The following is a 26,870-nucleotide window of genomic DNA, read 5'->3' as shown; positions in this document are numbered from 1 at the left end:
CGGAGTTTTGCGCCCTCCCTCGCTGGGCGGACAGCAGCGCGCCGGCGCACCTCCACGCGCACGCATTTCGCAGAGTGGAGCCTGAACTCGGTCGGGACTCCGGTCCGACTTTTAGCAAACGTTCCACCTCCCAGACGCTTTTAGGAATCTGCTCTCTGTGTGTGGGGGGGGGGAGGGACACGCCGTCTCTTTTAGACCCTTGTGCTCTCGCACGATGGAGGAGTGAAGTTTGTCTTTTTATTCTATACGCAAATGGGAATTGCACGCGCGCCCGCAACTTTGGATCACTTTTCTCTCCAGTGATCCAGCCGAGGCTGCCGCGTCGCTCCAAACATGCCGGAGCGAATAAGCATTTCGGACTTCGTGGTCCTGACGAACGAGGATCTGTCCTCGCCGGCGACTTCCAGCTTCCAGGCGAAAATGAGCGAGTGTCGGAACACGGTGTCCGCCGTGGACGAGGTGAGAGGGGACGGGGGGGACGAGGGGGACGAGGGGGACGAGGGGGACGAGGGGGGGGGGGGGCGCCGAGGCGCCTGCACCTTTTTGTCCGTTGTTTACCTGTGCGCGCGGCGGGGCCTCCGGGGGAGGGGGAGGGGGAGGAGGAGGAGGAGGAGGGGGGGGGCTCGCTTTTCCTCTCACCTGTAATAGACTAGCCAGCTTTCTTTTGTCAAGTGAAAGCTTTTTTAAACACAGCGCCGTGCAAAAAAACAACAACAAAAAACCCTTTTCTTTTGACCACGGCGATAAAGAAGAATATCATTTTCCAAGTAATATGTAGTGGCTCAGGTGCAGTGGGTTACTTCGTGTATATGATAAAAACATGGGACCAAAAAGTTTTGTAACATTTGGAACCAGTTTTGTAACATTTTAATCAAACGTGAGTCCAGATACTGCTGTTCAAGTTCTCAGTGCGTCCAGACCAGTGATACTGTGCTGTTTTGGATGCATCTTTTGCTTATTCAGTGCTGGTTCAGCAATAACTGCAGCAAGGCTTTCATAAGGTAATTTAGCATATAGTGTGTGTGTGTGTGTGTGTGTGTGTGTGTGTACTCGGGGAGTCGAGATGGGCCTCTAATAGAAAACACACTCACAGCAGACATGCCAGAAATGTGTGTGGCCCTTTGCTTTTTGTGAGTCTTCAGCGTGCTCTGTGTGAAGACCAGTCTGCGCTTCGTCCTCTCAAAACTCCCCGTCGAAGGAGGAAAAAGACAGGATGCTGTGAATTCTACCACAAAAAAAAAAAACACATCAAAGTGTGCGCACAAGTTGGCCCGTGTTTTCCGTGTCACATAACCGTATGGTTCAATGTTCTAAAGTTACCCGTGACTCATCTTTGTTTCAGCCCGAGCTCACATCAGCTTAAGAAACAAAGGGTTTGGTGTGAAAGAGTGGGGGGAGATTATAAAGTTTCCTATTTTAAAGTTTTTTTTGTTTGCAGTTATTCAGTCTCTAGTGCAGATATTGTGGTATTTTACTGATCTTAGAGGATCAGATTCAGGTGCACGTTGGAATCCAGTTGATAAATGACATTCACGCATTATTGTCAAAAGTTGTGTGAGAGATGAAAGCTCTTCATCCTGGCTCGAAAAATGACTGCTGACTGACGATGTCCAGGGTTTATAAAGAGCTTTACTTTAGAGTTGACTTCTCTATTTATCTTGGAATAATTTCCTCATTAATGGCCATAGTATGTTGGAAAGTGCACAGCCGTAGTCGCTGCACACACATTACATTACATTACATGTCATTTAGCAGACGCTTTTATCCAAAGCGACTTACATTACACTTTAAACCCATGGCTTTTCACATTTTTGCCCGGGGAGCAATTAGGGGTTAGGTGTCTTGCTCAGGGACACTTCGACATGGAACATGGGGCAGCCTGGAATCGAACCAACAACCTTGTGCTTCCCAGCACACCTTCTCTAACCCCTGCGCCACGACGACCCACACACACCGAGGGGTGGATGCGCACACCAGATGCCAGATGTAAATACAACAGTCCCTTTTTAAAGATAGATTTATGGTTATTATGTTTAGTCTGCTCAGTAGACACCAGCTTGATTAATGACTCGGGTAAAGTGTAGGCGTGTGTGTGGTTACGACGGCGGGGATACAGAGACACCATTTAGCCCGACACACACTCTGCTTATTATTCCTGATTAGAGGCAACGACAAAGGGCGAGCTGGGGGGGGGGGGGGGGGGCAACGGAAGGTTTCATTTGCTATAAGTTGAGCTGTAATTAGTTTGAGGTTGATTCCATCCATGTTTTTCGCAGAAGAAACGGACCCACAGTCTCTTAGAACCCTACATGTTTGTTGCAGGTTTTTCCAGCTAAGTGCGGCATTTACCTATTTAATGCAGTGAATAAGAATTAGATATTAGTTAGTCATGCCGGCACACACCCTGAGAGCAGGTGAACACAACTTACAATAACACATTGTTGTTTGTTGTTTCTCAACACCGGTCCACTTTTGGGTGGAGCTCATTGCCGTCTCTGGACGGAACGTTTGCGCGTCATTTCGTCCCTCTCGGCTGAGGGCTGAGCTGTTAGCCCATTGGTGTGTTTGCGTGCCCCGATTTATTTCCCCCAAATCCAACAAGTAGGTCCTGTTCTGTTAACCTGCACAAGCTTCTTTCCACTGTTTGTGCTCCGTCTGCCAACCAATTTACCGAATGGAGGAAAGCGCGGCAGCATCAGGAGGGCGACTCCCGCCTCCAGTCTCCACTAAATCACTTTCCCGTTCATTGTCTGCAGGGTTCCATTACAAAACTCAGACGCCACCTTTTTAATTGGAGGGCTAGAAACTTAGGGAGTGGACTTGGGAATGCAAACCAAATCTAAAAAGGCAGTGTTTCAGTTCTGTGTAGATTCCTGGCTCGTTAAAGCTATTTCGAGTGGCATGTAGGGGGGAGTGCTGCACGTCAGGCTCAGTGAGGAAAGTTTCGAGACCGTATTGGTTTGCCAGAGGCTGTTATTCAGTTTGAATCAAGTTTCGGGTGTCTCAATGTGAGATAGTATTGCTCCAACCTGAGAAGTGAAATGAACATAAATAAATCACTCAAGGTCGCACATGACGAGACAGACGGTTGTCTCGCTGACTCACCTGTTATCCTTAGTCAGGCCGTGAGAAGACTGAGCATAACTACTATAACCACACTGACGCCTACTGTGAACCTTGTGACAGGTTCAAAGACAAATGACGCAAACACGAATCAACCATCGATTCGGCAATAATGAGTTCCCACTTTTTTTTTTTTTGCTAACTTGTACTCTGGACGTTGGCGGGCGGGAAGGCTTGACTGTAGTTGGATTCAGCAATGCTGATTATTTGTTTCCTTGTCATCTGATGCAGTCTCTGGAGACGGACCACACAACTCTGCAGAGGATGAAGAAAATGATCAAAGCTATACATTCGTCTGGACTCTGTAAGTAGACATTGGTCACGTGATAAAGTCGCTTGTGATTTCATCAACAGCACTTTGAGGTCTTCTAATGCACGTGGGCTTGAAGTTATGCATGAAAGTTCATTCTTGACTTTGACCAAACGATTTCTATTACTAACTCGCTTTTACAAAGCTTCTATCAGGATCAGAAGAAAGCTCCACAAAACCGCTCTTTTACCAGGTCAAGAATGGACTCCCATCTTATAATTTGTAATGTGTACATTACTGCAATGCAAACATTTGACAAGTTCTACAATCCACGTCTCTCCCTAAGCGTGTCAGCCCGACATCTAGTTTTGAAGTAAAAGTCATTATTGTTGCATGAAGCTGATCAGTGTGACCAACACTTGAGATGACATCATGAAGTGTTTATGAGGGAGGCCCTTTGTTATGGCACCAGAGTGCATGGAGTCATTGTGTTTATATCGTGTATGGTTTTGTTGTGCAAATAGCGTGTGTGCTTTTAGCTACAACAAGCCGTTGGTGTTGGTGTGTGTCTGTGGCCGCTACAGCACGTTGCTATTACTCGCCGTCGATCTATCAGAGGTGAACATTCCCAGGATGTGAGTGTTTCCCTCTGAAATGCGCGGGAGAAACAGATCCGTAAGTTGTTATTGTGGCCTGCCTTTACAAACTTCCCATTTCAGGGATACAGCTCCCTAGTTTTAGATGTGTCAGAGGCGGCTTCCCAGAATCCATCGACCACATATGATCGTCAGCGATATTATCTACGTCCTTGCTTCCCCTGTGTCTAACCGGTAATATGACTACTGGTGTCATTATGTTTTTAACCAGCCCGCTCGGTCCCTCCCCCACACTAGTCTAATGGTCCGTCACTGTTTCACACACACACACACACACACACACACACACACACACACACACACAGACCTGGTGAGACGTTCTCCTCTTTCGATGTCTATTCCCATCAACTGCTAAGTACCACTGCTCTGCCAAGACTCGTGTGTTCTGGCAGAGGAGTCGAGGGGTTGAGTTCTGCTCTGCTGGTGTCCTTTTCTAAAGGTCATCCTTAAAATCCTCCCCTCAAGCTCCTCAGCGGTTTGTGGTTTTGATAGTTGATTGTGCGTTGTTTGTTATTTATGTTTCTTTATGCCGTCACCGAGGCTCCGTTCTTTTACTTCCCCTTTGGCTTTTGTCTGCCTCGGACACATCTGCAGATTTCTGCCCACATGTGTCTTCACCACTTCCTTAAGTGTTATGCAAAACAATAATTGAATTAATTTAGTTTTGCCCCTAATGTTTTGCATGTTTTTTCAAGGTCGCCTGAGGTGATTTCCGTGGGGCTTGAATTGTAAATTGTTTTTATTGACGTCCTTATCTGAGCCTCACTTTAAAATAGCAGTAAAACTGACCGTAGTGAAATGTGGGCCAATGTGAAGCCAGCAGGAGCTCGGATTATTTCCCATCAGCCTTTTTCCACATAATTGAAACAGATTGAGAGTCCATTAAGGGGACGACCCATGGGAAGGTGAAAGATTAGTCCCTTTAGGGTAGAAATCAGTATTCCCTCATCTTGTCACATGCTCGTCTAGTTGAAATACTGTCGCTGCAACAGAGAAGGTTAATCGGCCTTGTTAAGAAACTTCCCCACACGGAACTCAAGTTGGAGTCGCCATTAACCGTCGATGTCTCTTGGTGTCCGTGTGTGTGTGTGTGTGTGTTTTCAGCCCACGTGGAAAACAAGGAGCAGTATGTTGAGGTGCTGGAGAACCTGGGGAACAGCCACCTCACCCAGGACAACAACGAAGTCTCCACGGGGTTCCTCAACCTGGCTGTGTTTACCAGGGAGGTCACGGCCCTCTTCAAAAATCTGGTGAGGAAAAGAGGAGACGAGTGCCTCGGAAAAAGGGGGAGGGAGAGGAGAGCTGTGGTCCAATTGGCTGTGCTAAAAGTTAAAAGCACATGTGCAATATCCGAAGGCCGTAGGCAGCAAGGGAATTCAAAAAAAGTGTCAACAGCATGTAAAAATACCCCAACAAAAGATATTGTGCGTGTGTGTGTGCACCAGAAATAGGAAAGGATGTTTTCAACAGCTGCGCGCTCCCACCTCTTGACTCAAGAAGCCGGGGCCGTCCCGGAACCCTCCCACTGATAGTTTCTATGGCGATGATAATTCATCCCAGACCTCCACGTGTGAGTCAACACACACGGTCTTGCACACTCCCTCCAATGTGTCAATCAAGGCCACACAGGGGAGACCGGGTCTCACAGATGTGAAGGGGAAGTGGGCCCAAAAGAAGGGTGAATTTAGGAGTCGTACCAAATCAACCGGAGCGTGTCCCCTAATGATACGCACGTGTGATGTGTCCCCTGGCCTGATTCTTTTTTTTGTTTTATCATACAATATGTTGACATCATTTAACTTGTTCCTTTTCTAAATACTTATTGTACAACACATGCATGAGGCAGTCAGCTAATCTGTACATTTCTTCTACTTATTGCACTATATGTCAACATGACCTCAATCCTGCTGGTTGACCTCGATGTTGCCCGTTGTGTTTTCATTCTTTCCTGTTGTTTTTTTTGCCCATGATTTCATAATAAACTGCAGGGTTTTTCCTGCCATTGGATGTTATTGTTAACCAACCTTGATAGTCCATTGATAGATTTGGTTGTGTGGTTTTAATTATTTAGGTTTTATTTATTTAGAATGTTTTGACCCGCATTCAGTGGCATAAAGTTATCATCTTAATGTGAGAATGATATTGTTTATTGCAATTCTTTCCTAAGCAGTGTATGATCCAACAAAAGGCATTATTGTCATAGGCGTACTGGTTCCACTGTTCATACAGGCATGCGTCATTTGTCAAAATGTTGACACTTTGGGAGTAGTTTGTGTCAGAGGGCCACGTATTATCTATTCGTTACCTCAGGTTTTGGATGCCAACCAAAACAATCCTTCCTCCAGGCCTCTGTGTCAACATCTGAAGGTCGGCTCTGCGGTCGATTCACGGAAGTGGGTGGACATTATTTATGTTAAAGAGCAGGAGGCTTTGTGGTAAATACGTGTCACTATAAAGCGCCACCTGTAGGTGTAATGCTGGTTGTTTTACGATCAACTCTCCCCAGATCCACAAACGGTAATAAAAGTCAATGCGTCATCTAGATGGTGGCTAGATGGTGTAGATTAGCGTTCAGTGTGTTTTGATTTTCATGACCCACTAGCTGAAAATGACGCACTCGCCCTGATTTGATTTAATTTATTCCCAGAAATGGGGGTCCTTAGAGAAATAGGAGGGTTTTAATAGCATGTGCACATGTGTGTTTGCTTATACTGCAAGACAAGGGCCACATGTAACATCATTACATTCTTTTGAACCTCTTTCCCCATTTGCTTTGTACATGTTTCAGGTGCAAAACCTCAACAACATCATGGCCTTTCCTCTGGAAAATGTGCTGAAGTCAGAACTCCGGGACAGCAGACTAGTGAGTCGTCTACATTTGATTATAAACGTATCAAATACTAATAAACTGCTGCTTAAAGAGAAGTGAGAGTGCACCTATTTACTGCTCACTATTTCGCAGTTTTCATTTATGAACTTTAATTGTCAAGCTCTGTAGCGAATTAAGGAACAACTATCAAGACGGCACCCGTGATGAATTAGTTTGAATGTGGAGCTTTTGTTGCCCCTCTGGAACATGGTATAACATATTTGTACCATTTGTAAAATCCGTTTTAGGGTGGATTTCCTCATTCAGCAGGTAATCCTGTCTGTCTCCGTCGTGGACGGAGCTGATCCTGCTAAGCTATTGGATAAGATAAGGGTGTTTATGCAGATTAATGATTAAGACTGAGCTATGTTCCAATACTGAATCTGTCTCGCTCAGTGTTCTTTACCTTTTGCCTTGGCGACAGACTATTGGGAAATAATAACAAGCTTAAGCTTCAGCAGGCTGCCGCTACTGTCTCCCGTCTTTGAAACAGCTGATTCGACAGCTGAACATTGCTTTACTGTAACTGCAAACAGAGGCAAAGCGCCGCTGGAATCTTGCTCAGCCAGATAGCAGAGTAGTTAGCATAATGTGAGTAATCATGTCTCCGTGCCTAACCTGTCTGGCTCCATCCAGATCTTTGCACATAACCAGTTCTAACCAGACTATTGACGATTTCATCTAAGCCGCTTCTCTTTTATTCTCTTCTTTTCTCTGCAGGAGCTCAAGAAACAAATGGAGAAAAGTTGGAAGGAGTACGACATAAAAATGTAATTGAGTTACCTCACATTCATATGGCGCCTTCAGTCTGATTTCTCCACGAGAGAAAACGAATTAAAGCCTCAGACAGTTGTTTTTGCCTGAGAAGAATCGCGTGGTACATATTCAGTTCTTGCCAGTGTTTTATGGCATCATAGACGTTGATGTAACCGCAGAGGTTAATGGGATAATAGTTCCTTCCCCATGGCCTGTATCTATTGCATTGCTATGAAATAAAAGGAGGTATTGCACTTGCAGCCATTATTTGATCTCATTGTAACGGTGCGCAGGGAGTTCGCCGCTCCCCTTTTCCCCCCCCTTCACCTCACCTCCTCTACTTTCTCTCTGTAAGGCGAACGAGTAAGAGATAGCAAATGCTCAAAAATGGAATCATTACAGAAAGAGAGACGATCACAGGGGTAGAATAATTGTACACGTTGCACAACAATGACTCTCTTTAATTTTTTTGACTTACTCTTTCCCCCTCACTCTCCCCTCCCCCATCAGAGGAAAGCTAGAGAAGGAGAGGAAGGAGAAGACCAGGCAGCTGGGCCTCATCAGGACCGAGGGCTCTGAAGGCGGGGAGGACATGGAGAGAGAGAGAAGGACCTTTCAGCTGCAGATGTGTGAGGTGAGGGATTAGTTCCAGTGCAAACATCCATACCCAGACACCCCTACTGTACCTGAATGCAATGATTTAGCTCACACGGGTGGTCCTCCTTTGTGGATGCCATTTTCCATCCACGCTCTGCCAGTGCTTCAACATACAGCTTCGGCTTAATGTGTTGGCGCACATTTAATCCTGACCGAGACCAGCTGTCGAGACAAAGAGGAGAGGCTGGGAAAAATGGAATTTCCACTTGTTGCAAACCGCTCCAGCCCTGCCTTCTTTCACAGTGCGTACATACTCGCAAGGACAGAAACACTTCACTGAGCCGGGCGCCGCATCAGCTGCAGAGAGCCCGATGGATTGAGACTTTGAGGTTTTGCGCAGCAGAGAATGTAGTCGTTTCTTCCACTCGGAGAAACAATTCCTGCTCTAGTGTGTCTGTGTTATCCGACACAACGTGAAGAAGTGACCTAGAAAGTAATGAGCTACGTATTCAAAACACGCATGATAATTAAAGCTGTGTCGTCTTAGGTGACCCATAAAGGGGCGATTTTAGTCCTGGTTGATATGGCAACGCCCCATTTACCGGTTGTTTCCGCAAAGGCAGTTCCAGGCTCACCGTGGCCGCTGCTTCTTGTTCCATTTCTCCCTGCAATATTTCTTACTAGAACTTACTGGCTGTCAACCTCGCATCACATTTCTATGCAGAGCTGCCATTTCTGAATCTTGTTGTTTATTCTTTCAGTATCTCCTGAAGATCCAGGAGCTCAAAGTGCGTCAGGGCCCGGATCTTCTCCAGAGCCTCATCAAATATTTCCAGGCCCAGCTCAGGTCAGTCTCAGCCCATGTTGCCTTTATGTTTTTACCTTCTTTCTTTTTTTCCTGGCCTGAAAAGTGCACAGACATCTTTTTGAGATTTTGCTTTGAGTTTGAGTTTAATTCATGTTCCTTTACACGCTGTTGTTAACCATTAGCCTGTTTTTAATCATACCATCGGTTTTATGTGGGGACAGAGTTGCTTATGCTGCTTGGGCATGTGATGTTTTTCTTGGCGTGCACAAGGATGTTTGGACTGTTCCATGACTCTGCATTTTTTTCTTTCTCTGTTCTCAGTTTCTTTCAGGATGGACTTAAAGCTGCAGAGAATCTCTCTCCTTTTGTTGAGAAGCTTGCTGCTTCTGTTCACACGGTAAATACACGGAAGCTGCTGCTTCCTACAATATACCACAGAGTGTGTGTGGTTATTTCCCAGCTTTGTCACGATTTCAGAAGAATATACATCAGGATTAAGAAGGCAACGGTTAGGGTCTGTGGTAACTGCCGGTGCCCTGACTGGCTCAAACAGATGTTTCACAATTCACTAGACATCTGCTTGTACTGTGCATATTAATGTTGCCCTCCCTCCCACTTTACTGGTTTCATTTGTCACCCTCCTTCTCGGTCTCAGTAGTCACAACTGCGTTTAAGAGGCCAGTAAGAGTTCCTGTAGCTCATAGAGCCCCCTTTCCTCTGTTACCCTCTCACCAAAGCCCAAACCTACAGGCAGAGAATCCTGTTGCAACGTATTTCCAGACATGCGTCCAAAAAGATGAAACCGAAGGCATCCCTTCTTTTCCTTCCTCCCCCTGGAGCGCACCAACGTCTCCAACCACTGCGCCGCGTTTGCAGTCCCTTTCCTGGTTGCAGACCGGGAAACCGACTAACTGTGACACTAAGAACGTTAGAGGTTTTTCTGGTTCCGCGTAGGCCGAGAACAGACCCGCTGAGACACGCCAGTCTGAGGACTTAAGAAGGAAATGTCCCACGGAATCTGTGTCCTGGCTCCCTGGAGAAATGCGGACATCCTTGGGTTAGACAGACTCATGTACCATGAAAAAAATGAATACAACACAACCTCCTAGGACGACACACCCCTGCACTTAGATCTGTTCTGCATTATCTAGGCCATTGCACAAAGCTCTGATGTCATTCCACACCCAATTCCTGGAACAAACGAAGAAAAGAAAACCTGTTGTTCCTCCAATAACCTTTTTTATTCTTGCAATTGAATAAAGTGACTTATGTGTTGTATGTTTTTAGGTGCGTCTGGACCAGGACGAGGAGGTTAAACAACTCACTCAGTTGAGGGATTCTCTCAAATTACTTCTACAAGTGGAGGGGAAAGAGGTGTGCTTGGTTATAACGTATCTTTGCTATGCACATTATATATAAAGTACCAGAATTAATAACTTTAGTGATACTGTTTTGTATAAATAAACAACACGTGAGCTCTGAAATGTTCCGCGGCTTACGGCTTTAATTGATGCTATCGGATTACTTTGAATGCTGGAAGGCCAGCTCAAGACAAAGTAAATAAAAAAGTAAATCTCTTTTTGTATCCTAGGAGTATCTGAACAGGAAGAACTCTGGCAATGGGTACAGCATCCACCAACCGCAGGGCAACAAGAAGTATGGGACGGAAAAATCTGGCTTCCTGCTCAAGAAGAGTGATGGGTGTGTAAAAGCATTAGTTACAGTGTTCAAATATCAGGTCACAGCCAGTCATATTCCAGTATTTCATTTGAATGAAAAACACAAGTATACAAGGTTTGAACAACATCAACAAGCGCTGTAAAGCCAACAAAGAAATTCTAACTAAAAAAATGTAGGAATTGTAAAGTATTCAGTTTTACTTTTATGTCCAAAGTGATAAACCTTTCTGCGGCGAGCAGTAAGGAGAGAGGATTGGGTTATCCAGACTTGGTCTACCCCACCTGGTCTTCATTATTGTGAGATGAAGACTCAAGCAGGGGCCCCTCCTGTGGAACTTATTGGCAGCCTCGCCAACTGAACGGATCCAGCTTTTGCATCATGCGCTCGCACACACACACGCGCACGCACACACACGCAGAGCATGATCCCGGTGTGATAAGGAGAGGGGATGTGGTTCAGTAGGGTAAATGGAAGACGAGGGAAAACTTTCCCCAGGCCACTGACATGTTCTCAGCCATTTAAAAGGATTGAATCAAGATAATGAAAACGTAATGAAGGGCTGTGAACAGAAGTGCGCTTGGCCAGCACAATTATGCAAATCAAGGCTGCATGGGAACACTTTCATCACTTAAGGTACGGCACAAAAACCATTCAGCTCTTGTCCTCCCCTTTTTTTTTAAACCTTTTCCCCTTTGGTATGTTTTGCTGCAGGATCAGGAAGGTTTGGCAGAAGAGGAAGTGTGGAGTGAAATTTGGCTGCCTGACAATCTCCCACAGCACGGTGAGGACTCATGTGCCAAACCGCCACCAAGCGCTACGGTTCAGATTCAAGCGCGCGATGACCTGAAATCTGTCCAGCTCTCCAGCGCTCACACTGTCACGTCTGTGTCCGTCTTCAGATCAACCGACCGCCGACCAAGTTGAACCTACTGACCTGTCAGGTGCGGCCGAACCCAGAGGACAGGAGGACCTTTGACCTGGTCACTCGTAGGTTCCCTCTGAACTTTTGGCCTTCCGCATGTCACCGTTGAAGACTCTCCAGAGTCATGTGCTTTGCAGCTGTGTGGACGCTCGCCAATTTGGTCACCACATTAAATAGAAACCGGGACCAGACACATTTTATGTGCGATGGATGCCAGAGATTTCTTATAATTGATGTGCTGTTGTGACGTGACAAAGGGAGGATTCTGTTTTATGCCTTTTCCATTTCTAAAACCTTTTCATGGCATGACACTTTTTATGTCTCTCCCCAGATAACCGCACATACCGTTTCCAGGCAGAAGAAGAGCAGGAATGCACGATGTAAGCGAACGCAATTCACTCTTTTCTTTGTCGAAGCGAGTTGTTACAATTTAATGCTCCTCTCGTCTCCATTTGAAAGAAGTATGTGATGAGAAGGCACAGAAATTTACTGCAGATGATAATACAGGAAAGTATTTAGTCTTACCGTTGTACGCAGCAAAGAAGAGAAACTGAAAGCTGAAAGTGCTGTCCTCTAGGAGGCCCCTCGGCCCAGCTGGGTTTGGGTGGGACTTCTCTTTCCAGAGACAGCAAGCAAGGGAACTTGGTGTTTTCTGATGTGGGGATTGAGGGGAGTGCATGTTGGGGGGGGGTATTCTGTCCTACTCTTCCCTTGCACGTGGGCGTCCGGGCAGATTGTTTGATGTGCTGTGTGGATTAATGGACTCAAGGGTTTGAAGGGAAATAAAGAACTGGAGCTCCACGAGGGTCGGGAGATACAGAGTGCCAGAGAACCCTGAGAACACTGAGGAAGTGAGAGCGATGATGACTTGTCACTAGACAGCGAAGCAAAAACACATGGTTTGGCTATTTTTAATCGTCTGAGGAATCGTCTAAAATCATCAATCTTTTGGTTTCACTTGGAGACTAAAAACTCTGCGGCTTTTCTTCAAAGTGAGCGTTTCAAAATCTTTTTAAAAACAACAACATCCCTTTATAACCCGTTGATTTCTGTATGTCCGTGCCCCCTTTACTCCAGCTGGGTGTCAGTGCTGCAGAACAGTAAGGAGGAGGCCCTGAACACGGCATTGGTAGGCGACCAGCTCCACCTCCAGGACAGCGGCCTCCAGGAGCTCTCCAGGAGCATCATCGCCGAGCTCCGACAAATGCCCGGCAACGAGGCCTGCACTGATTGTGGAGCACCAGGTCGGCCGGTCATTGTTGTCGAAGATCGTTGTGCAACCAAATAATGAACCACTTTAGTCTATGTCATCAGCATGGCCGTATTCACGGACTACATCAATTCCAGCTGCGTTTTTGTGGTGGCGGTGGTGATGATGGGTTTCACGGGCTCTTGACTTCTTTGTGTCTGTGTAACTCAGATCCAACGTGGCTGTCGACCAATTTGGGGATCCTGACCTGCATCGAGTGCTCTGGCATCCACAGAGAGCTGGGTGTCCATTACTCCAGGATCCAGTCACTCACCCTGGACCTGCTGAGCACCTCTGAGCTCCTGGTACTAAAAAGATTCATGGAAACAAACCATTCACACAAAAGCAGACACAGTCAGTTTAGCCTTATCTGGTTTTTAATTGAAATGCTGGCTAATATCACACCTCTGCGTCTGAATTGTTTGTCACTTTTAGTTGGCTGTCAGTATTGGCAACACCAGATTCAATGACATCATGGAGGCGGGTCTTCCAAATGACTCTGTCAAGCCACTACCACACAGTGACATGTGAGTCTATGCTTTCCGTTGAGATAACAGTCTAAATGTGTCAAAATGCATGAAAGACGATTGCATTATTTCATAAAAATGTGTCAACATCTAGGAATGCCAGAAAAGAGTACATCGTGGCCAAGTACGCCGAGCGTCGGTATGTCCTGCGTAGAGAGGAAGCCGACCCCGGCCGGCTGTATGACGCCGTGAGGAGTCACGAACTCGCCTCCCTCCTGCAGCTCTACGCCGAAGGAGCGGACATTTCCAAACCGCTCGCGACGCCCGATGGACAGGTGAGGATCATTTACGGCCGCCAGTGGGATTCCGCACCAGCATTTCTTCCCCAGGGGTCTCCTGTTGGGCTGTGTGGTAAATCTCCTGAAACATTGTTGTCATTTATCCCTCCCGAGGGGGGAGGCCGCCCTCCGGGCTTGTTTGCGGTGGCTCCTTACGCGTTCATGTCATTTCAGGACGGAAATGGCCTAAAATAGAATCAAATACAGAATGTAGGTGGTGTGCGGATAGTCAATCTTCCCCTCTCATCTCATCCACTGGTCTGGTTTCCCCGGCCTTCTGCCGTCCCTCCTCTACTCCTCTTGTCTTTAATCACGTTCCACCCGGCCCGTCGCACACTTCCTGCTCAGCTTGAGCGGTTTGCAGCCCGGGCTGAATCCACTGTGCGCCTATGTGTGTGTTTGTTGGTTTTTCGCTGGGCCCTCGTTTATTATTTCAGCTTTCAGGTCAGAGCTCGCGTCTCTTGAGGCAAAGCGAGACGAGCTCATTGAGTTACGCAGGCCCTTCTCGTCCTTTTGCACTTCACACACATAAACAGTTAATGCTCAACGCTCCAGGTATGTTTTCACAAACGCAAATTAGTTTGTTTCACGCTCACTCAGATTCTGGCTCGTCTGGCGTTGTAGTTGCATTTACTTACACTTGATGGTCAGAAACCAGAAGCAGCCACTGGATGCACCACTTCAATTTAACCTTTTTTTTTTAAGGGGCCAACAACTTTGCCTCATTCGAGCTCTTTTCTTCCCGTCTAAGGGGGTCAAAGAGACGGCTCTTCATCTTGCGGTGCGTCTGGAGGAGAGAAGCTCTCTGGCACTTGTGGATTTCCTCTGCCAGAACAGGTCAGACACTCACGAGTAGTCCGGGGAATGATTTGTATTTCCTCTGCATGTAGAGGATTAAACGCTTTCTCTCCGTATTGTACATTAGTGACACATTACATTACATTACATGTCATTTAGCTGACGCTTTTATCCAAAGCGACTTACAATAAGTGCATTCAACCATAAGGTACAAACTCAGAAGAACAAGAAACAAAAAAGTGCAATTTCCTCGGTGTTGAGACAAGACTAATGTGTCCTATATATATGTGTCATATCCGTCACTCCACAGCAACTGTCTAGAGAAGAGAACGGCAGAAGGAAACACCGCTCTTCACTACAGCGTCCTGCATCACAAGCCCGAGTCTCTCAAGTTACTGCTCAAAGCGAAGGCAGCCCTACACACAGGTAACGTGCTGTCATTTTCCTTCGACTTGTATGAAAATGAAATGAATACTTCAACCCTTTTCCTTTTTCTTTCCATCCTCTGTAGTGAACTCTGCAGGAGAAACGGCCCTCGATGTTGCGCGCAGGCTGCAGCGCGCGCAGTGTGTCGAGCTGGTGAGACTCCACTCTCACCGCGTACTTTAATTCGGCTTTAAGATTTATTCCTTTTAAATCTGAGAACATCCACAGTAAGGAGGTAGACGAGGTGAACTGAGGAATTGAATCGCCACATTAAAATGTCTTATCAGAAAGCCAAATGCTAGAAACAAAACAAGAGAAGACTTCCACGGCTGGAAACACTACCTTGAAATAACTCCCCGTGCAACAGAGCTATGCGAAGGACCCGCTGCCAGCACACGGAGTCGTATCCCCATCAGGTCGCAGTGTGTGTCATTCATAAAGTATTACTATTTTCTTACCGGCCATCAGCCCTACTGAAACCGATAATACATAATACACAACCTTTGTTTATACAAGCTAGTTGTTTAGAGATCACACAAATGCTGCTGAACTTGTTTTTATCATATCATTTAACGCACTTTGCATATCATTTAACTAACATCTGTTGAGGTCACACCGTTGCAATCGTTGGCAGTCACTAGTTTCCTGTTCATAGTTTTTTCCCAGATTGCAGAAGGAAGTGCGTCACACTTGTTTTTAAAGGGTTTGTGCTTGTGTTTGTATTTCAGTTGGAGTTGGCCCATAGTGGGAAGTTTAACTCCCAGATTCACGTGGAGTTCATGTGGGAGACGCAGTCTCAGGAGTTTTACGACAGCGAGGATGACCTCGATGAGCGGGTAAAAACACACACACTCACCCACTGTCAAAAATGCCTTTTATAGTGTATTTGGGAAGAACGTTAGATGGGTTTACCGCTACAATTTTTCTATACTAACGGAAATTAAGCCAATACACATAAATGAAACAAAAGTAAGTTGAAGAGAAACTAAAATTGACCTTGTGCTCCTTTCCACTTTTTTTTCTAGGTGAGCCCGTTGCCCAAAAACCGCTCTCCTCCATCCTCAAATGGAGGGGGTGGAACTTCCTTTTCCCGCTATAGCGTGCTTAATGGTGCCAGTGGTACTGCTGGGAGTAGGCCTTGTCAAACGTACGAGAATCTAGACTTTCTATACAAAAATCCTCCCGCCAACAGCGCTCCCTCTGGGACGTCATTGGCTCCACCACTGCCAGCTAAATCCATTCAGAGAGGTAAACTACTGCAGTGTGTGTGTATATATGACATGTACAATTCAAATAAAACACAACGTACGTGGTCGCGCTCCTTCAAATATTTCACAGTGCCTTGTCCATGCGCAGGTTGCTCGGACCCCCAGATTTCAATCACAACACAGGAAGGCAAACCCCTGCCACGAAGTTGCTCCATCCCGGCCTCCCACTCCTCCAGTCCTCCGACGCAGGCGAGACACGGGCCCCCTTCGCCCAACACAGAAAACCAACGGTTGAGACCACCCAGGTCCCCGCTCGGCCAGGCGACTCTGCCCAAGGCACAGAGGCAGACTTGGGATGGCCAAGCTGGTGTCCCGCCAACGTCCACTCAGAGCTGCATAGGGCCGGTCAGGTGAGACCGCGCTGCTAAACAAGCCCCTGGATAAGACGGAGGCCTCGCTCGATCCCTCATATTTTCGTGACTTCTCTGCCTTTCCAGTTCAGGGAAGACGACGTCATATCGTCGGAGCAGCAGCGGCGCAGGCGCACAGGGGAAATGTGGTGTGTTGTCTCCGAGTTGTATGAGCAGCCAGGAGGAGCTGTACTGCAGCCTGGTGGGGAACAGTCCAGGCCTCACCCCAGCTGCTGCTGTCCCAGCACCCCCGTCCTCACCTGCAGTGACCTGTATCTCACGACCCCGCAGGAATGCTATGGTAAAAACCCATCGTCTCCTTCCATTGCATTCGGCCTGTCGGTCAAGTTCTTTCGTGTCACAATCTTCAACTTCACCAAGCGTTGTATCCCTGTGGATTATTGAAAAAGAGCCCGGGAGATTTCACAGTCAATACAAATCTATAACGTGTCTCCTTCAGGCCTCTGGCAGCAGGCCACATCTGAAGCGTGTCAAGGCTTTGGTGGACTGCAGAGCAGTAAGTTCTGAGCAGCTCGCCTTTTTCAAAGATGAGATCATTGTGGTCACAACCACTACTGACGCCTTCTGGTGGGTAAGTACAATGACAACAGTTTGACTTTTTTTCTTTGGAGACTTGTAGATTAAACAGGAAGGATTAGTCCATGCAACATATACCTATGTGATCACTTCATGAGTATTCGATTGCTCACTCGATGTCACATCATCCGCGACTGCACTTCAACTAGAGTGTATTAATGTGTTGGGCAGTTTAATGTTTAATCCTTAGCGTTGCACATTGTGGATGAGTACTGTCTTAAGTTCTTGTGCCCATTATCTTTGTTTTCCGCTCGAACCTTCGGTATTAATAAAGTGCTCTTTTTGTCTCTATCCTAACAGAGCGGTCACATAGAGGGGGACCCATCCAGGTGTGGGACGTTTCCTGTCAACTATGTCCACAAACTAACAGACTGAAGCGACAGGGAAATAAGACGCTACTGTTCATACACAACAGAGGAACTGAACCAGCATGGGATGCTTACTGCAAGTCACGCCGTAGACTTACGGGACGGCGTTAATCTCCTTCGGAGCAACGCGAGGAAGTTTTGTTTATTTACACGAGGATATACTAGACACAAGACACCTCGGGATAAGTGGAACTGTTTAAGGAATTTTCAACTCATTCTGGAAACTTCCAGAGCCCCATAAAACCTCTCATTCGAAGGACAATGCAACCCCCACCCCCCCTTACCTGCAGTTGTCTTAACACCACCATTCACTATTAACAGGTACAACGTTATTGGTGGTTTCTCTACAAACTTTTTTTCTGTGTGCATTTAACTATTAATTATACATTACATTGAAGCTGTTTTAAATTGTCTATTAATCTGGGATTTTTCACCTGATGCAAAATTTACCGGCAGGTCCAAACCATCGAAGGCGCTTTAAACTCGCTGAGGATAAATCTTCTGGCGTGTTGGCAGCCTGGTTAATGTAAATACTCAGAGAGCTGCCTGTTGAGTCGTAGTATACTGAGACTTGGATCTGTGCCTGCCAGTCTGTCTCTGACACGGGCGGCGCCTGTGCAGAGATCTGAATACTTTGCCCCAGCCATCTTGACTCTGGGCACAGCTCACTGCCAGCTGGGGGGGTGAGAGGTCCGGTTTCTTCTGACTGTAGGCTTCTGTCTCGGGGGAACCTGAAATACAGACCGCGTGTTGGAGAGAAACAAAAGACTCACTGCAGAAAAGGCACCTAAAGTTAGCTTGTTAGCCGCATTAGTTCTTTCAGACACACACACACATGGACACTACATAAGGTATACAAGCACACTCGCACTTCCATCACACAGTAGAGAAACTTACAAGATTTAGAATCCTTTAAGGAAGAATGGAGGGCTGGGAAAAGGTTGCCCTTTTTTTTACATTACATTATGCTATTACACATCATTTTTGTTGTATAAACATGTATATAAATGCCCACTGCTGTATAGTATATATCTCTTGTCTGTCATGCGTTATAAAGGATTGTATTACTACAGTGGGTTTTTTCTGATCATCTTGGTCTCGGTTGGTAATTACATGTCCTCTGTTCTGTTTCGTTACTTGTCTAAATGGGTGTTTGAGAGAAAAAAAAGACCTAGTTGCATCCACAGTATTTAGAGAGGATTCCGTTGTAGGAAACTAAAAAACGAAAACTGACATTGAGTAAATGCAGACAGGAAGCATGTGTTCACTTGTGTTGAATCATTACTGGAAGTAAAGTTAAAGTGTGTAGCATTTAAAGCATAGTTGGAAGTTTATCATAGTTCATCACCTGCTAATTACAATCATGTTTATGTTGCCTTAGACTTATCCCTGTGTGTTTTTGCATTGACCACCCGGCACACAGGAGATATTACAGCTGGTTCTGCAACTTCAGCGGCAGATGCCACCTGACGCTTCCATAGCTTTGTTATAGTGTTGATGTATTACGCAAACTCCATTTAAGTCCATTTAACTGTGAACAATGGTAAATCAATTAATTGTAGGTCTTATTTGTAAATAGATATACATGTTTAATAAAGTGCCAAACAGTCCTATAGTGTGAGGTGATATTTTCCTAATTTATTGTGGCCGGCTTTAAGCGTAAGCACAACTACAGACCTTCATCCTCAACACAACACATTGCTTAAATGATTAGTGAATGAGGGAACATTTCAATTTACTTCCTATAAATGTGCATACAACTTCTGTACTAGTCTTTGATAGAAAATCCATAGACTCAAACTAATTTATGAACATGATTACAAATGGATTATAAATGTGCTTGAGTTTATACAGATCCTATGTAGTCTCCTGACACCGGCGACTGTGGGTGAGTGGGGCGCACGGTCGTCCTCCAATCACAGGGCTGACCCGCATGTCGAAAACACTTAACCCAACATTGCGGCTGTCGCTGCGACTACAGTGCGTGAATGTTAGTTATTGATGGGCAGGCGGCTCTGTGTATGGTAGCTCCTGTCCTCAGTGTATGAATGATGTCATGTAGTGTCAAAGCGCTTTGAGTGGTCGGAAGACTAGTAAAGCGCTTTACAAGTACAGTACATTTACCCCACGTACACATTCCCATTAATACTCTGATGGAAGAGGGAACCCTACTAGGTGCTCATCAGGATCTGATGTTATGCTTATTCATGCACGCACACACCCATATGAAACCAAGACTTACAAACTAATTTGGTATGTATATGTAACGTGATCCTCTTGCAGGAAAGCCCTAAACCCAACACGAAGTCGCCATATTGTGTTTTATGACGTATTTTTGCTGCATTGTACTTTTGCGAACTCCTAGAGATTGAATCTGATTGTCTTTATATTCAGTCGTTATGATCTTGAGACCAGTGGGGAAAATATACATGGCGGGGAAAAAAACATTCGCCATAAAACAGGTTATTGTAAGTTGCCTGTATTATCTCAAAATGTCATAGCAATGTCATAACCTCGGGATCAAACATTAATATGACCATTTAGAATTGAATGTGCATCTTTCACATCCTCCTCACAGATGAATTTTGTTTAGTTTGGCTCAATAGCGCCCCCTACTAAATCTTGACAAAGCAGCTCTCACGTTCCCATGATTAACCCAGATATACAAATGACGTAGGCCCATGTTTACTAGGTAGAATTAATAACATAATAATTTCGAATTATGCACTAAACAGCCAGTCGGCCCATTTGTATTCCTGTGCTTTAACTCCTCGTAACGAGGTAATCGGATCACCCCCAACTTCGATCACTTTTCATCACTAAGGCCTCTAGATTGTACTGACCAAAGGTTAGTCGTTTTGTGAAAGGTTGTTGCTGTGGCGACAAATTAAGATGTTTTTGGAGGGCTTCAAATGCTTGAAACAGAACTAAACATTCCATACACATTTAGTCCTAAATGTAGTTATTTCTATTTTTATCTATGGTTTTATTTTTATCTATGGTTTTATTTATAGTATATTATACAATATAAATGTCACAGCATAGTACGTTACTTGGACTTTTCATGGCAAAATGAACTTTGACTATTTTTATGCATCATGGTCTGTAATCTGTTTAAGACGTTAACATTATAGAGGATGTTCTAGTTTTCTAATAACCTAGATATTCAGATCTGAAACCCATCTACTTTAGTAATGGCTTTCATTAAGTGAGCAAAAACAACAAAAAAAAAACATCGGCTTAATGTGTACTCACAAATCCTGGCTTGCATTAATGGATACTTGGAAGTGAGATGTATTTCCAGTAATTCTGTGTTTTTCCATCTGAACAGGCTTATTCAACCTCCATGTTACCAAATAGTCAGCTGAGAAGAGCCATCGATGGGCAAGCACGTTACTTTAACGTAGCCTATGTGCATGACTTTTATTTTTTGGGTATTTTCACAGCTATTTACAACAATGAGTAGTTTAGTACTGATCAGACTGAGCAGGGTTGCAGCAAGATGACCCTAATAAATCCCACTCCTGTAGCAGGGATGTCATTTAATATATTTCAGTTTGCAGTTCCTTGAAAAATCCCAAGGAGAGACTCCAGCCTAGTTAGGATTTTCTCTTCAGTAAAAGACATGAAAACAAAGAAGCTTGAGTCACTGTAATTTATTTGAATGATTCAGCATGTATCTTATGAAACCTGATAATATTCTAAATGAAGTGTATCGTTTGATATTTGCTAGTATCTGCTAGACATTGTAGCTCTGTGGTGAAATACATTTTAGTGTCAAGAAACTGAATTAGCATCAAATATAGAAGAACATTCATTCTTAGCCGGTGCAGCAGAAAGAAAAGCATTTACAGAAGCAGTGTTAGAACGCACACGATGTGTGGATGACTAACTTGCAATGCAGTAGATTTTCTTTCATTTGAGTCCATTTCAAAAAAAAAAATCCCTCACAAACGTTGAAAATTAAGGCGTTATGCTTGGCAAAAAGCTGTGGCAAACCAAATTGACTTAATGTTATTTAACAGTTGCACACAAAATTAAATTTGACCCAACATTCATGAAATAGAATAGACAATTCACAATCAACAAAAATATCAGCAGAGTGTTAATTAGGGTATAAAACATCTAATTTGAGGAACATTTTCTGCACAACATAAATAAATAATATATCCTACATGAGACATTAACAAACTAAATAATAGAGTCTAAAGGAATAATAAAACCGTTTTTGGACCTGTGTTTGGCAAGCTTGAGTGCCATTAAAGGGCTGTGGTTGCTGTGTGTCTGGATTGCCGTAGTTTTTAGTTCTCCAACAGTTGTTTGTTTGGGCTTGATGGTTAAAAGGACTTTTTATATCAATACAAGGCCCCATACACGAATAAAAGAGGATTATTTGCCAGCCACAGGTTCAAACATTGGATGTATGCTTACATCTGTGTTATAAATAAATGGATATTAAATAATAGTTACATTCAATCTGCTAGTGGCCTCCAAGATCTTTGGGAAACTGCCTTTTTTATTTGTAGAAAAAACACAAAAAGGTGCAGTCACACTTTTCCTCCATATGATTATGACCTATGATGGTCGAGAGTTCAGCTGTTTAGCCCTTCCTTCGTAGTCAGTACATCACCAAATCATCACTGCCGTGCACCAACACTGGATAAGGCATACGAAAAGAAATATATAGGCCAGCTGTATATTCAGTTGTAACTCTAGCTATATACATGGACCATCAATACCCGTCTGAGGCCTACGAGACCCTTTTAGGCATTCTGCCAGCAACTGGCTTGACTGAATTGAGTTTGGTATCGATGTGCTCAAAGAAAACAGCACTTCCCGTGGCTATATGGAATAACATTCAATGACAAGGTCATCGTGGCTATTAGGAATATGAACGCTGATAAAGTTAACATTGACACAACGATTCTGTGACATTTCCTTTGCTTGAAGCGGTAGTCTACCCCGGCAATTTAGTACTGCGCTTCTCTGTTGTTGGGGGACCCATGGGACATTTTAAATGTCGGATCCAGACAAAGTACCCACATTAGTGCTGTGGATACATCCGAGAAAATCAACTCATATCACAGTGCCCATTCTCTAATGCATCCCAAATGATGCAGTAACATGTGAATCGTGTGAATCACATTACAGTTTCAATATAAGAGTTACTTTATGCTTCTCTAAGCTATAATTCTACTATGCGTCAATAGCCTCGCTTTTTTTCGTCAGTGAGATTATTTATGAGCAAGCCAAGCTTCACTGAGGCTTCTACAATGGTAAAAATCCCTGTTAATTCAAATTAGCTCACATAGATGATTACTAACATGCACTCACGTGGATTGATGGGATTTCTCCCAACTAATGCTGCATCCAGATTGAATGCCTCTCTGCCATAATCATTGAATGCCAAAGATAGATATTCCTGTTATATTGGCGGTTCTTTCTACACACATCTGTACAGTTGAAGACAAAAAGACAGTCATTGCTAATCCCAAAAGAAGAGAAATAAGAGACGAGAAGAATTTTTTTTCGAAATGATCTATAAGAATAAATCGGGTCACTCTGTGCATATGGAGCAACGACACTACTGTGTATGTGAAGCAACAGAACAGCTTGATCTCCCAAATCTTCCCTAAACCACAAAGAAATAAAAAAAACAACTGATAATATCATCAGCGTTGTTCTGCACTAGACAAAAGTGCCACTCTTCATTCATAACAGACCGTGATGGCCTGTCATAACTTCCCTTGCTCCTGCATACATGGCTCAATTTCCAGTGCAGCCCCTTATCAAAATAATGAACAGGTTGAACAACCGCTTTTGTCAAGAATATCTGACTATAAAGCCAGTTCTAAATGTATCCCAAATAAATGCAGCAGAATTATTAGTCCCTGAACCCTTGATAGGACCTCTACGGCTGTCTGGTATTGTTGTAGTTACAGCGCTCGGCTGGATACATGCTGTCGGTTGGTGGGATCCGATTTAAAACAGAGATGAGTGGTTGCTAGGTGACTGGATAAAAAGAGGCCACAGGTGGAATCGTCCCAGTTTGAACTTGTTTACCAGCTCTCTCGGGTTTTGCAGATTACGCTGCTGAAAACAAGGCTCATGGTAGCGGAGGAGCGGTCACAGAGAAACCAAAGCACGTTTTCTGTGCAAGCTTTAGCCATTTTAATTACACATCTTCTTTCTCTATTCCAGACTTCTCTCCCTTTCCAAAACCATACAATGCGTGCTTAGCTCCACAGCTCCACCTCAGATTCCCTTTCCCTGCCCTTCAATTCTCATGAAGGAGAGACAGATGGTTTAGTATTTTTATTCCACCTGATCGCTTTGCCTTTTTAACCTCACTCACATTACATAATTACAATCCTGATTGCTGCGTAAGTTAATCGCACATAAAAACCAAGCTGTTTGCCTCACTGGCCGAATGCAACCTCTCCCCTTACATCCCCTGAAACAAAAGCATCTATATTGATACACAATCTCTCCCTGTGAAAATCTAACACTATCAACAAAGTATCTGTGAAAGTAAACTAAACAAAAAGCTCCTTACTAGCATTTCTGATAATTGCAGGCACTCTAAGACCCGGAGGACCAGCCTCAGGATACAGGATGCAGAGTGATGGAGACTAAAGAACAGCCCTGTCAATGAGTGATAGCTGAAGTTCGGCGGTCTGTCCTCCCGTTGATGTGAAGCGCATTTCGGAAGCGATGGTGGGACAACGTCGTCCTATTTGAGCTTCACGGGCCAGGGGAGGCACGTGCGCAGTCCCAGCATGGAGGAGAACACGATGGTGGGCCGGTGTTTCTTGAACCTCAAGCCTTTCTTCAGCCGTTGGCCGTTCTCCACCGCGTACACCTCCCCCTGCTGCGCCGCGCCGGATATCCGCGACACCACCTCCCCATGAACCACCACCTCCTGCTCCGAGCGCACAAACACCTCCCTGAGCTCCTCCAGCCGCCGCTCCATCTCTCGGACGACCCGCTGACGCTCCTCGACCTCCAGGAGCCGTCGTCGTGCCGCCGCGAACTCCATGCTCGAGCTGGGGGTCACGAGCTTGGAGGAGGGGGCCGTGGCGGCGGTGGACGGCGGCTCGGAGCCGGTGAGAGGAGCCCCCGTCACCCTGCGGAAGTCTCCCATAGAAATGGATCGCCTGGTGGCCGGTGAAGCCGGCCCCAGGAGAGCGGAGGCCGACGTGGAAGGCGCCATGGCTGACTGAGGAGGAAGGGGAGAAGACGACGAGGGAAAAGGTGAATCCGGTGGGTGGATATCAGGATGGGGGTCCTTGTTTTTAGTGGCTGCAGCTTGGTCCTCGCCATGGCGGTCCGTGTGTCTTTGTTGTCCCTTCATGGCAATTGTTTATCTCTTCTGGTGCTGCTGCTGCTGCTGCTGTCCTTGTGGTTGCTATGTCCCCCCCGCCCCCTCTCCTCCTGTCCTCGTGTGCCACAGTGGAGCTCAGCCGAGCAGACAGAGCAGGGATGTGCAGTGATCCAGCCTACGTACTGCTCCATTCATTATTAAGTGACCTGAGCCGGGCTATTGCTGCCTCTGCATCCGAGTGGTTGTGCTGGGGAGGAGCCTGCAGGCAGCTCATTGGTTGCTGAACTCAGGAGCACGTCAGCTGATGATTGGGTGGCCCGGCCTGCGAGCTGCTGATGCTGATGCTGGCAGGCTGTCGTCGTCGTCGTCTTCTTCTGGAGCTGTGCTTTGATCGAGCGAGGCAGAATGAGTCAAGACACGCAGGTTCCGCTCCGCTTTGCTGATGCCGTTCGGCTCGCTCTGTCATGCGCTCTCTTCATATCCCTCTTTCTCCCCTGCTCTCGCTCGGATGGTTGCCCTTAGCAACACGGTGGTAAAAGCCGGAGGGAGAGATGACGCTCACATTTCTCCCTCCCCTCTATCACCTTGGTGCTCAGCGTTACCACATTTTCCCGGTACTCACTCTCGAGCACATTCCCGCCCCCTTTTGACCCATTTGGCAGCTCAGCTGTTCCTGCAAGCTATATTTTTCCCATATAAGTAACACTGGTTCACAAAAAAAACAAATACATGTCCAAGAACCTACAAGTGTAACTGTGCACTGGGCAACTTGTCATTTACCTTTGTACTCAAACGGTATGCAATAAAGACTCACTGTTGCTAGGAAACTATTTGCAGAATATCTGGGGGTTGACTCTGGCACAACACATTACATGTGAAGTGAAAGGTGGATCTCTACTCTCACAGAGTAGTGATCTCACAATGCACCTTTTTCAAAAGGCATTTTACCAAAATTAAAAGCGTGCAATCCTGAATCCTGCTACTCCTTCTGTAGCCAATTGAAGGTGAACAAGTACATCTGCCTTTGGTTGTTCAATCCCATGCAGCAACATGAAAAAAACAAACCTGAGCTCATGTTTCATACCTGAATGGTCACATCCATTATGATCTGATCTCATGTCACCATGATGTAATGCCTTGGTTCTTCCATCATCCTTCTCTCTCCTCACTATAATACTTTCCACTCCATTAGCAGCCCGTCGAGACAAGTATTGGTGTTGTGGCGGCATTGCAGAAGTAACATGATAAGAGTGTGAGACAGAGATATAGGTTCTCACACACACACACACACACACACACACACACACACACACACACACACACACACACACACACACACACACACACACACAAGGATAACGCTGGTAAACTAACAAGTGATGTTTTAAATAACTGCTTTTAGCAAGTGTGAATCCAAACAGTGGTGCTTTTAGAAGGGTCAGAGCTCGTTCTCTGCACTCAAGCACACGCATATTTCAGCGTCCACTTACCCCTTTGCTTTTATCGGAGGATTGACATCGCATTAGCGGCAGCACCAACAGCTCTCCCTCCTCTTGGAGCTAGACTGATCCTCAGACAAACGGAAGCGCAAGGAAGAGAAATACAACGAAATAAAAATGGACAAAGAAGCAAAAGCAAGACAAACACCAGAAAAGAGACCTTTGCTTTCAAAGGATAAATATAACGCAACGTATTTAATGACGTTTAAGACCCATGAGGATGTTGAGCATCATGTTATGGGTATTACCACCAGTAGTATCCACTGGATTGAAAGGTTTCCCTTAGATTTCTAAAGTTGTGCATGCCTCTTGGGAATTTGGGGATGAAGACGAGATGCTTTAGTGGAGCACAATGCCCATTTCTGGAAGATTCTAGTGGTTGCGCAACATCCCGCGGTTAGAACCACTCGCTGTTAACTAATCCCACTTGGTGCCTGCAGAGCAACACAGAGTTCCATCGGCATTGGCAAACACGTGGAGCAGCAAAGACGCTAAACAAATAAACCTTTTGTGATGGTAAAGTGG

At 45.4% G+C, this 26,870-nt stretch overlaps 2 protein-coding genes across 2 annotated transcripts; one reads left to right on the top strand and one right to left on the bottom strand.

The window, feature by feature from the left end:
• On the top strand, positions 1 to 19,132 carry asap3 (ArfGAP with SH3 domain, ankyrin repeat and PH domain 3). The gene is made up of 26 exons (XM_040198619.2): positions 1 to 459; positions 3,355 to 3,427; positions 5,134 to 5,279; positions 6,818 to 6,892; positions 7,619 to 7,668; positions 8,165 to 8,288; positions 9,013 to 9,098; positions 9,381 to 9,456; positions 10,347 to 10,433; positions 10,651 to 10,760; positions 11,451 to 11,520; positions 11,639 to 11,726; positions 11,993 to 12,041; positions 12,739 to 12,905; positions 13,082 to 13,215; positions 13,346 to 13,437; positions 13,532 to 13,712; positions 14,467 to 14,552; positions 14,824 to 14,939; positions 15,025 to 15,092; positions 15,668 to 15,775; positions 15,965 to 16,187; positions 16,296 to 16,557; positions 16,645 to 16,858; positions 17,018 to 17,149; positions 17,455 to 19,132. The coding sequence occupies exons 1-26, from the start codon at positions 334 to 336 to the stop codon at positions 17,527 to 17,529; spliced, it is 3,018 nt and encodes a 1,005-aa protein (XP_040054553.2). The 5' UTR covers positions 1 to 333; the 3' UTR covers positions 17,530 to 19,132.
• A 2,031-nt stretch (positions 19,133 to 21,163) lies between these two features.
• On the bottom strand, positions 21,164 to 25,346 carry LOC120832402 (uncharacterized). The gene has a single exon (XM_040198625.2). It carries the CDS (start codon positions 24,874 to 24,876, stop codon positions 24,256 to 24,258), a length of 621 nt encoding a protein of 206 aa, XP_040054559.1. The 5' UTR covers positions 24,877 to 25,346; the 3' UTR covers positions 21,164 to 24,255.
• Between the last annotated feature and the right edge of the window lie 1,524 nt (positions 25,347 to 26,870).

The sequence above is a fragment of the Gasterosteus aculeatus genome, chromosome 15, assembly GCF_964276395.1.
Source record: "Gasterosteus aculeatus chromosome 15, fGasAcu3.hap1.1, whole genome shotgun sequence".
NCBI lineage: Eukaryota > Metazoa > Chordata > Actinopteri > Perciformes > Gasterosteidae > Gasterosteus > Gasterosteus aculeatus.
Note: the sequence above shows the minus strand (reverse complement) of the source record. Positions and strands in the feature narration are given on the sequence as shown.

Coding starts and splice junctions, on each gene's coding strand:
- LOC120832402 (XM_040198625.2), bottom strand. CDS start 24,876: ATGAAGGGACAACAAAGACACACGGACCGCCATGGCGAGGACCAAGCT.
- asap3 (XM_040198619.2), top strand. CDS start 334: ATGCCGGAGCGAATAAGCATTTCGGACTTCGTGGTCCTGACGAACGAG. Junction 13,438..13,531: donor CCACTACCACACAGTGACAT/GTGAGTCTATGC, acceptor GTCAACATCTAG/GAATGCCAGAAAAGAGTACA. Junction 15,776..15,964: donor AGGATGACCTCGATGAGCGG/GTAAAAACACAC, acceptor TTTTTTTTCTAG/GTGAGCCCGTTGCCCAAAAA.